General features: G+C 42.1%; 1 protein-coding gene across 2 annotated transcripts; it reads left to right on the forward strand.

Annotated features, from left to right (window-relative positions):
* Nucleotides 1-45: 45 nt before the first annotated feature.
* LOC130183254 (ankyrin repeat and MYND domain-containing protein 2-like) lies at nucleotides 46-10,173 on the forward strand. Of its 2 annotated transcripts, none has more exons than XM_056398525.1 (10): nucleotides 46-154; nucleotides 1,278-1,342; nucleotides 4,202-4,340; nucleotides 4,490-4,588; nucleotides 4,671-4,831; nucleotides 6,347-6,561; nucleotides 7,109-7,217; nucleotides 7,466-7,594; nucleotides 7,677-7,800; nucleotides 8,821-10,173. In XM_056398525.1, the coding sequence occupies exons 3-10, from the start codon at nucleotides 4,322-4,324 to the stop codon at nucleotides 8,973-8,975; spliced, it is 1,011 nt and encodes a 336-aa protein (XP_056254500.1). In that variant the 5' UTR covers nucleotides 46-154; nucleotides 1,278-1,342; nucleotides 4,202-4,321; the 3' UTR covers nucleotides 8,976-10,173. The 2 variants fall into 2 exon arrangements, with proteins under 2 accessions (XP_056254500.1, XP_056254499.1); XM_056398524.1 differs by having other exon boundaries at nucleotides 7,109-7,244; nucleotides 8,821-10,170.
* The last annotated feature ends 1,504 nt before the right edge of the window (nucleotides 10,174-11,677 follow it).

Raw genomic sequence — 11,677 nt, forward strand, 5'->3', positions numbered from 1 at the left:
GTGTCTGGAGCTCTTCAGTCCACATGTAGACAGACTGTCAGCAGAGCAGAGCAGGTCAGGAACACACATCACAGCTGATCAGAGAGGATGGCTGCACCTCAGAGAGGAGATCTGTCGGCACCCGAGAGGAAGATCCTGCAAGTCATTGCTGCAGGTAAGAACTGCTCCGTCTCATTATTCTCTCTGATGTCTTCACTTACTATAACTTTTATTAGTTTTATAGTTTTATTGGCCAAGTATTTGCACTTACAAGGAATCTGACTGTCTTTAGTTGCTCTCAGCGTCCAAGAGCAGAAATAAAGCTAAAAACAAAGAGGAAGTGTGAAGGTGCAGCGTGAAGAGCGCTTTACACCGGGGGTTTCAAAGTCAGAGCCTGTTACTGCTGTTTGGCATAACTTGAGACTAAACCAAATAGATAGAAAAGTTTCATCAAAGTTTTATTTGTTCTGAATCAGGGAAAAACTGTCAAATCCCCCAAAACCTCTGTAACTCTGAACCAGCTCTTTAACCAAATCACACACCTTTACTTGATCTCTTTTTGATATCTAATGTAATAACTTCTCTTCCATTCACTGAGCCTCCCCTGAAACTGTTTAAACCCCCCCCCCCAGTGAGGCCCTCCTCCCACTTTGAAAACCTCTGCTTCACACGTTTTAGTCCATGCACAGCACCATGTAAATGTCGCTTCAGATCACTTTGCAGCACAAGAAACTGTCCACACAAGATCAGTGTTTCCCATGGTTTTAATGATATAACCGCCATTATTGCATATCTGAAATGATCAGCAATAAACAAGTGAGAGAGGGGAACACTGGGAGGCCACAGCAACATGGGTAAAATCCTGGTGATTGTATTTTATGGGTATGTATTCTGAATAATTAAAAAAAGGTCCTTTGACAGGACAGGATGATGTGTTAACCTGATGTTCCTCCAGCTAATGAACCTAGAGAGGTTTATATTCAGTGCACAGCAGCTCAGAGATATTTGTCCAAAGATATATGAAGAATAAAGTGTCCAATAATAAAAGGCTGATGAGTGAATGTTTATCTGGATTTTTCCTTCGTAGAAAATCTTGTTTGTTTGTTTCCCTTCATTTAACACCAGAACATTGTTTCCCAGAAAATCTGACTCAGAAATGGCAGACGCATAAAACAGAAGCTCTAGGTGCATGAATTGTGTGGATGTTTGTTTTAATATTGCTCCAGTGTGTCGGTGCAGTTTGATGCTAAGCTCACCGCTCTCAGTTCCTGTGTGACGGTGCTGCGTCTGGTTTGCAGGTGACGTACAGGAGGCTGCTCAGCTGCTCGCTAGCGAGGAAGTACGAGTCAACTGTTTGGACGAGGTAAGAGAACAGAAGGAACATTTATAGCCAATACATTTTTTTCCCACTGTTTCCGAGGTCAAGAATAAACTTTCAGGCTCAACTGATGCATTTCTGTTCAAATGAATATATCTGACCTGAGTATTTAAAGGAACAGCCCAACCAAACATTCACTACAGCTTATTTCTAACCATAACAACACAGGGTTTCTTCACCTTTCTTAACTGTGACCCTCTTTTACATCCTCAGATCCTCACCAACCAGTAACTGACTCTCACTTATATATCTGTATGTGAATTCAAGAACATGTTTTAAATATTAGCCATCCTCCAGGACCTTTCTTGCTTATCAGGTGACCCTGTGTAGGACCTCAAACCCAAGAACTCTGCCTTGAGCCTTAAAAAACGTAATTAATTAAAGGTATTCAACAGGTGGCTAGTTACAAAATGACAGTGCTGAAGATGACACCCACCCCACCCCTCACCCAGCTCATAATGCAACAGTTACGTCACCTTAACATATGTTATCCATTGTGATGGAGACATATGGAGACGACTCTTGAGAGGCAGGCGCAGCCCTCGACACTGTTTGATAATAGCATCACGCCACTACATGTAGCTCACAGACTCCTTCACAGCGCCCGTCTGTCAGAATCAGGTGTGGTGACAGAGCATCCCTGCCCACGCAGTCGCCTCCACCCGCAACACACATAGTAAACATCTGCTCTGTGCGTGGAGTAACGCACACACAGGGAATTCATACATTCATAGTTAAAGCCACAGTTTGCTCCTTTATCTGCATTAGAGGAACCCCTGCAGTAAAACAAAAATAATTACATTCACCTTTTAAATAAATTCAGTAAAGAATCACAGACAACAGTATTTATATCCTGGACCAGAGAAACCAGATTTATACCCTTATCTTCCAGGGTCAGTGGTGATTGTAGGGTGCGGTGAAGGCCTGTAGGCAGGGGGCCCCTGCAATTAGATTTAGATTAGATTAGATTAACTTTATTAATGCCACAACTGGGAAATTCAATTACTGATCATCCCCATTATTTAAAAATCAACAAAGAAATTTACAAAGTCTAAACATTTTTATTCCAAAAGCTCACATTAGTAGAAAGAAGTTTTGGTGCTTTTATCCCAGTACTGTAGATGACGATGATGATGACGATGATGATGATGACGATGATGATGAATCAAATCCATAACAGTAGCTCACGAAGCAAGTACTACACAACAACTTCTGTATACAGGACTCACCAACAGAGTATTCAAGAGCAAAAACTGCCAGATCAGACCCACAGACAAACAACAACAGACCATGCAGGTAAATCTGACAGGTCATCACATGACTCATCAGAGAGGAAAGAAGAAAAAATAAAAAAATTCCGGTTAATAAATCTCTTTTCCGTTTTTAGACTTGTTCTCTGATCTTTATATATTTATGATATTTAATCATTTAGGTAAGAGGGAAAAATCACTACTTGGTGGACTGTTAACAACTCAGACATCTGAAATGTGACCCTGATATTTTAATATTGTTCAACTACCAAACCAGATAAAACTCCTGAATTCCTGTGTGAAAACAAAGAGGGTGTTTCTTAAAACCCTAATATCAAAAAGGTAAAAGACTAACCGCACAAAAGACTATTAACATGATTAATAAACTCTATATTGATGATCTACAACAACTAATCCCCACCGTCTCACTGCTGGTGACTGAGCACCAGTGTTTGCTAACATTAGCTGTTGGTAATGAAATGACAAGCTAACACCGGCGCTCTCAGCTAGCTAACATTAGTTAGCTAACCTGTAACTCGAGGCTAAAGTTAGAAACAAGATGGCGCCAGCGTTCATCTGTAGATACTTCACACAATCTGATTCAGACACTGTGCGGGTAAGACAGTATAGTGTATTAAACCAACCGGACAGTTCGATACTGACACTTACATTTAAAGTCGCTGTCCAACGGGCGGAGAGACGAAGCGGGAGCTACTGGCGCCAGTAGCAAGACTTAACGGCGGTTAGGAAATGGTACGGTCCACTTTAGGGGTGTCTGAAATCCTATCACAAGATTCTTCCAGGCATGAACATGGGAAATACATTGTAATAGTTATAATTACAGGTAAGAAAAATATATAGATGTTGCTGGACTGTTGTTTTTACCTCCTTTTGGGAGGGTCCATGTCTTAATCGGGGAGGTTAACCCCCCCATCCCCCCTAATTAAAACCCTGTTTACTACTGAGCGATGTTGGCAACTGATTTTCTAACTAAATTTTTTAAACCTTTTACTTCAGCTTTCCATCACTGCTTTGTTTAACTCTAGAGTGTCTGAAATCTAATTTTTGGAATGATAGAAAATACATGTATATTTACATACTTTTACATTTTGTCAGTGCAAAAATATCATCAATATAAAATTATGGATTTCTTAAATCAGGCTTCATCATACACTTTATTTACTTCTCTTTATACTGGATGCTTCTGAAATTAATGAGGTGTAATAATCTTTAACCAACCTAAACTTCTAGTTTGTTTATTTTAAAGGATACAGTTACTTTGCAGATTAAGATTTTACATAAAACAAAGGGTCAATTTGTAAAATATGATGCTTTGTTATGGGTTAAACTAGCATCAGTGTAGTAGCTATATTTAATATCACCATGAGCAGCTACCAGGCTAACAATTAAATGCTCCTTGGTATAGGATGAATGCATCAGTAATAATAATCACATAGTATATACTAGGTGAGGAAGTAGGCGGAGTTGGTGCAGGAGGTGGAGCAGTATCAACCAGACATAGATGGGCCGGTTCTTCAGGACACATATAAACTAACTCCTCATGTGATGCTGCCTGTCTCCTTTGTTCTTTAAGTATGGCATGACTCCACTGATGCATGCAGCATATAAAGGCAAGGCAGATATGTGTCGTCTGCTGCTGCAGCATGGGGCCGATGTGAATTGCAACTAACATGAATATGGATACACTGCTCTCATGTTTGCCAGCCTGTCAGGTACAAGTGTGTGTGTTGTAAGCTTTTCTTGAAGTGCTTTTTATTGATTTAAATCTAAATTTATCTAGTTTAAGATTTAAGTTTCAGTAATTCATTGTTGGTACAATGAAGTGTTGTACTTCTGAATATCAAACCACTGATTCCTACAGGGAAGACAGACATCACCTCCATGATGCTGGATGCAGGAGCAGAGACAGACCTGGTGAACTCTGTGGGTCGCACCGCTGCTCAGATGGCAGCGTTTGTAGGTGAGACAGGCAAAGACTGTACTGGTAGCGATCTAGTGACTGTGAGGTTGCTCACATCACAACCTCTACGTTCTCCTTCCAGGCCAGCACGACTGTGTAACAGTGATCAATAACTTCTTCTCACGGGCAAGGCTGGAGTACTACACCAGACCACAGGGGCTGGAGAGGGAGCCCAAGCTGCCTCAAAGGCTGGCGGGGCCGCTGCACAAGATCATCATGACCACCAACCTCAACCCAGTCAAGGTGAGGCCCACTAATGAGCTGAAGCATGCACACCTCATCACATGGTCACTGGCACCTGATTTCAGAAGTATATTTCAGTTTTATTTTTTGGCTGGACCGCAACAGTGGGAACAGCACTATAATCAGGAATGTCCCTGACTGACTGACTGACTGACTGATTGAGTGTTGACAACTTAGCTCATTGTCTCTAGACTTGGAGAGTTTGTTTCAATCAGTCTGGGTATAATCCTGGTTCAGGTCTGGACCGTGTATGTGCACAGGCAGTCTACTGCAGGCGGTATATCAAAAATAACATATCTGCCTTAATCCAGTATATTTTTCTACTCTACCTATGTATTTTCTGTTTAAATGGGACGCTATAATGGAATTGGCAATATAGCTTATGAATTTTAAGACTGGGGGTGCACTGCTTGTGCAGCTGCGTCAGGGATCATGATCGAAGTGATAGTGAAGGAACTGCTCTCTCCGCTGTGTCCAGTTTTTATTCAGCCTGACCAATCAATCAGATAGAAAAAAGGTTTGATTATTTGAATGTGGCATGTTTATGATTGGTCAAATCGACAAGGACAAAATAAATATTCTTTTTCAAATTTGGGATGAAGCCGGAGGCTTTGGTGGGGCATTGCTCCCCCCGTGCCCATGCCTAGAGATCAACTGTAAAGGTAGTATGACGGTAATGTGCAGTGCTAAAGACTGATTACACACACAGGCTTGGAAAGTCCGGTGCCCTCTGAGTTCCTTACAGGCCCATGTGATCTGTGCTGGCTCCGCTTCAGACCACAGCTCTCACTGGGCCGCCCTCCATCTAAATATATCGACTGGGAGTCAGTCAGATATATTAGGTGGCACTTGCATGTTGAAATATTACAGAGGGCGTCAGCAGGAAGCGGTGTGTGCACAACATGGTGTTAATATAAACTAAGCTTTGACAGTATTTCTGTGTATATGAAGATCACATAGAACGCAGCCGACAGCAGACGTCATGTAATGTTAGTGTCAGGATGCATTCCTAACTCCACATCATACAGATATTCATGGCCCCCTGATTATGAATCCTAATGGTTTTGCTGATGTTGGTCGGTTGGTCTACCACTTTGACCTATACTATCAATATCTCACGATTGGATGGGGTTGCCCCAACATTGTGTACAGACATTCATACTCCCCAGAGGATAATTCCTACCAACCTCTTCTGGTGCCTTTGCTGATAGTATTTATATACATATATATATATATATATATTCAACAAAGGATGAAGCTGTTTGCATTCTTTTATTTGACATCTACTGGGCTTCTTTCCAAAGAATGAGGGATTAGTGTCTGGTTGCTGTCACTGTCAGCCTCAGTGTAAGCAATGCAGTGTTAACAGTACACGATGCATAAGCTATGAATAACAGAATGAGATGGAATAACTGAGGGATATAGTGTATGTACTCCCTCCTTCCTGTCCCAATCATTGACCCCAGAACAGCTCTGCCCAGACATGTTTGTCTAACCAGCTCTCCAATCTGTCAGATAGTCATGCTGGTGAAGGAGAACCCTGTGCTGGTGGACGTGGAAGCTCTGGAGAAGTGTTACCAGGTGATGGACCTGCTGTGTGAGCAGTGTGTGAAGCAGCAAGACATGAACGAGGTGCTGGCCATGAAGATGCACTACATCAGCTGTGTGCTGCAGAAATGCCTGGCCTTCCTGCAGAAACAAGACGACAAGCTAGATGCACTTGTCAAGAGGTGAGTCAGTCCTCATCTGAACACGGAGCTTCAGGAAGTGCTCAATCAATCTACACTCAATAACCCATATTGACAAAATGTTTCTAGATGTTTCTCTAAATTCATTAAAAATAAAAAAATATGCAGTAGTCAGCTGCTTCCTGTTTACTTTAATTATCACTGATATGTGTCTAGACCTGGACTGGAGTCCATCTGTGGTGAACTGAACTGACTGGATAGAGTTTAGAAAGACTCACACCTGTGTGTATCAGGTCCCACAGCTCACCTGCAGGTCCATGATGACCATGATGATGATGATGTGCAGATGTGATGAGACAGAGATCAGGACAAAAAGCTCTGAGGGTTTAACTTGTCCAGGTTTTCTGTCTCTGAGATTTCAGCCCAATACAAGAGGGTCATGAAGCCACCATGATCAGTCAGCGTCATCCTCTGGGGACCCTAAATATCGACAACAAATATCATTGGAATCCAATCCAACTAGGTACAATATATAATATGACATCACTTTCTGTTGTCTCCGACCTGCTTTAATGCTGCTGGGCCCCAGCCTGCTGAGGGGGAGGGACAGTGATGGTTTCCCACAGTACCAGGAGAAGTTCATTCGGGACTGCATCAGGAAGTTTCCTTACTGTGAGGCCACACTGCTTCAGCAGCTGGTGAGGAGCATTGCACCGGTAGAGATTGTAAGTGAAGAAGAGAACTGAAGCGCAGTGAATAAAATATCATGTTTAGCTAAAGGCCTCAAGAATCAATGAGGAAAAGTAGAGTGGGGTTAGTATTAGCTGGTGATATACAGTGGGGTGATTTAGGTTACTGGGTAATTATTTTCTCTTTAATCACTGTTGATATATCACTGTTAATGTGACTGATATAACTTTAATGCATCATGGCACCTTGTTTCCAGGGCAACAACCCGACAGCATTCTCCGTGCTGACCCAGGCGCTGACAGGTCAGATGACGTTTGTTGATGCCGACTATTGTGCTACATGTGGGGAGAGGGGAGCAGACAAGAGATGCTCCCTGTGTAAAGCAGTAAGTCGACGTCTATAATCTAAGTCTGGTCATGAGGGATCTCCATGTTCTACCTGTGGCTCATGTTCTCTTTGTCTTCAAGGTGACTTACTGCAACCTGACCTGCCAGAAGCTCCACTGGTTCACCCACAAAAAGATATGCAGGATTCTGCAGGAGCAGAACGCTGACCTGGAGAAGGACACTCCGAGGCTGAAAGAGCTGAAAGGTGCTCATCTTTTACCTGTCTTCTACAGTTTAGTACTGTACACCTGTGGGTCACAGAGTCTGCTCTGGGGAGCGAAGCTACCCCCCTTCCCTCAACTCTGTGTATGTATCCCATTGCCTTGAAGTACCTGTCGTGGTACGTGGCAGACTGCAAGAGCCAGCCTCATTATGTTGTGCTTAAAGGCTGATGCCAACAATTTTCCACTTCAGCATGTGTTTCCAGGTGTTCCAGGTGTTCCAGGTCAGCTTTTTCTATAATACCCACCCGGCAATACTACTACAAATTTACAAGACTTTTATGAAGGTGTTCTGAAGATAAACGCTTAAACTTTTGTCAGTATTCGCATATCATACCTGATTACTTCAGTTAGAGTCTCCAATATTCAATTATTAAGTTCATTTTTTCACGAGAACATAACTATAACTCATTAATCTATCAACATGCGGTGGTGACTTTGGTGTTTGGTGTTTTTACATAAAAGTATTCTGAGTTATGAATGTGGTAAGGAGAAGTCAATTGCAGACTATCGAGCGACTTCACAGCACTTCTCTCCACATTTCAAACATTTCCCTCCTTCCTGCTGCATCAGTGGCTGTGTCAGCGGGTATAATTGTTTTTGTTAACTTTCTGGCTACAAAATGTAGATCTACCTGCAAAGATCCGTTAAGATTTCACTTCAGGAGGCCTGGGTGAAGACAGCGAGTGCACCCGAGCGAAAGGCCGATGACGCGATTCTTTCAGTCTGCGAAAGTGCTCCTATTGGTTACTGCCTGTGTCAATCATTCTCTATGACTTCTTTAGGACAAAAATACAAAAAAAATGTACGAACTGATGTAGTTTAGGTTGGGTTTTAGTCATATGCTCATTTTTTCATGCATACGTTCCCTGTCATCCTGTTTCATTGGATGTAATGCAGGTCAGCAGCAGGACAGTGAAGGCTGTAGCTAACAGCATATATCAGGCCACGTGTGCGCCCTCTAGTGTTGAATAAACATAATTACTATGTCGGCTCCCTGTTAGATGATGAAAGCGACCTGGTGCTGGAGACGGCCAACTTCCTGCAGGAGCTGTGTCTGCGGGCGGAGGAGAAGGTGGCTGCCGCTGGAGGCTGCCCTGCAGAGCTGCTCGCCTGTCCCTCCACTTCCACCGAGGGACCGTCCTGCACCCAAGACTGAGGCAGGACAACCAGCCGAGGACCCTGAACGACTCTGAGTCACCTGTTTTTGTGAATTTTCACAAAGGTTACACATGGAGAGGCGTGGCCGAGCAGACACCATGTCAGCAGGATACTTCCTGTTTCTATATTTCACATCAAGCCATGTAGTTTTAGATCAGCAAAAGCTGATCCTGGTAACTTTACACACTGGCAGCTGCTCAAAGTAAAGTCTTAGTATTGCGATTTTCCAAATTAAAAATAAGAAGCTGATGCCAGAAAATATTCTGGTTAGTCTGATAAGTGAATGATAGATTCTAGTTCTAGCTTTTCTGGGAGGAACAATCACTCAGTACTGTTGAAGAGACCGTCGCTAAACGTGATCACAAAGAGTATTATTAAGGAGTTGACCTCCTACTTTCTCCACATTCTTTTAGTGTTTTAGCAGATACCTCAGAACATTGTGAATTAATTTGCATGTAGGTGAAAACAAAATATCAGTTGAGAACAGGTTTGTGTGCAGACAGAAGAGGAAGAGAAAATCCTCCATCTTTGGCCCAGTCAGGTGCAGGAGAGCCGGCTGTGACGGGCTGTGGTCAGGTAAAGATAGAAGTGGGGCCCCTGTCCTAACTGTCCGTGAGCTGCAGCAGGAACTGCTCCGTGTGCGTCAGGCCAGGGACATTCGGTGGACATGGTCTCCATCTCTCTCCTCTCCTTTCCTGTGATCTCTTTGCTGTCATTAGTTAATAAAGACATAGATACATCCTGTCCTGTTTCAGCTACTTACTGACTCCACAGAGGAACATTGATATCGGACGACTCTGCAAAATCCCAAATTACAACAACAACAACAACAACAACATTACCTAACTTAAGTTTTTCAAATTCTCACTTTAAACACATATGCTCAGGTCTAATGTGTACGTCTAATGAACCACGCCTGAACCACAGTTAATACTTTATGTGGCAACACAAACATCTGGCCACAGCTGGAGAAAGACTGGAGTTACTGTTAATAAAAAGGGCAAATGTTGGAGTAAACTCCAGATGTGCAACATGTCCATCAACCTCACTCTCAACTTAGTGCCTCACTAAATAAACACACACTACTTCCTGATTGATCCTGAATGTCTGCACATATAATGTGTGAGGTGCTGAATCATCAATATGGACATAGACATAGTGTTTACACCTTGTCAGTCCAGGACAGTGATCAGTCAGTAAATAACAGTAAACCTAAATGTCCTTTGTGTTGTCTGTACTAACAATATCCTCATGGACTGGACACCACTGATTCCACATGCAAAATGTATAGGCTGTGTACAGAGTTGTGTTTATCCCTGTGTGTAGTTCAGAGGCTGTTTGTCACAGGAAACACACACTTCACCTCTGTGTGGATCACAGCCTTGTACAAACACAGTCATGGACTACAAACTGAGAATGATTGTATTAATGAAAAATACTGAACTCAGCTGTAAAAACACAGTTCCATGATGTGAACATCACTGTGTTCCTGGTGTGAACTCTAGGTAGTGATGTGCATTTGATCTTCGACGTGTTTTTGTTGTGTTGTTAAAGTAGCCACATCCGTCTACTTTCATCTGCTTTATCTACTAAATGAGTAACGTTTGCTGACATCAGAGGGACTGGGTGAAGTTACTTTACCAGCTGTGATCACGTGCCGTCATATATCAGACTGTGGCTCGTCTACAGGCCCAACAACAGACTGTCTGTGATGACACTGTAAAGACCTCAGTAACAGATGAATCACAGGTTTTACTTGCTAAATATCCTAAGAAGTAACTTCAGAAGGTTGTTTTCATTTATTTATTTGGCACCATGATCAATGTAAATGCCATTAGATTTTTCATACATATTTTAAGTTTTCCTCCAACATTACTCCAGTTACACCAGCAGGTGGCGGCGTTTTCCTTCTCCTCTCCTTTCCCTCCTTCTTATGTTTTTCTGAATGGCTAAAACATTAAATCCCAAACACTCAGTGCCCTGAACACATTTAATGGATCAATCAGTCTTTTGGAAACAAACATAAATAAGTTTCACCTGGTCAGACACAAGCTTCAGATCTCATTTCACCTTTTTACAAAATCCTAAACTCATTTTCACTAAAACAAATAGTTTTTATCAGTTGCTAAAAAGAGCTGGTGAAAACTGCAGCCTCAGAAACTCTTCATACAGTCTGAATTACCAACACGCTTCTTGACCAGCTGTTAATCTCACCTACAAAACTCACTCCAACCAGCAAAACTCTTTGTTTTTACTATATTCAAAGATATTGAAGCACATTGCTGCATTTCTGATTCACTCTTGTTACATACAGTCAATAAAGTGAAACGGTGTTGTTCTTATTCTATAATGAAATACTGATTTATGTGAAAGATGATTAAAACTCCAAAGATGAAAGTTAATAACTGCTGTGATGCTCCTTGTTGTAGTGTTTTATGTGTCAGTGTGTGAGTGAGTTTTGTAGGTGAGATTAACAGCTGGTCAAGAAGCGTGTTGGTAATTCAGACTGCGACTGTATGAAGAGTTTCTGAGGCGGCAGTTTTCACCAGCTCTTTTTAGCAACTGATAAAAACTATTTGTTTTAGTGAAAATGAGTTTAGGGTTTTGTAAAAAGGTGAAATGAGATCTGAAGCTTGTGTCTGACCAGGTGAAACTTATTTATGTTTGTTTCCAAAAGAGTGATTGATTCAATAAATGTGT

The sequence above is a fragment of the Seriola aureovittata genome, chromosome 16, assembly GCF_021018895.1.
Source record: "Seriola aureovittata isolate HTS-2021-v1 ecotype China chromosome 16, ASM2101889v1, whole genome shotgun sequence".
Taxonomy (NCBI): domain Eukaryota; kingdom Metazoa; phylum Chordata; class Actinopteri; order Carangiformes; family Carangidae; genus Seriola; species Seriola aureovittata.

What these genes read in the sequence shown, in the direction of transcription:
- LOC130183254 (XM_056398524.1), top strand. An exon ending in TCAGATGGCAGCGTTTGTAG is followed by an intron (nt 4,589 to 4,670) that starts GTGAGACAGGCA and finishes TTCTCCTTCCAG; the next exon opens with GCCAGCACGACTGTGTAACA. An exon ending in CCAACCTCAACCCAGTCAAG is followed by an intron (nt 4,832 to 6,346) that starts GTGAGGCCCACT and finishes CCAATCTGTCAG; the next exon opens with ATAGTCATGCTGGTGAAGGA.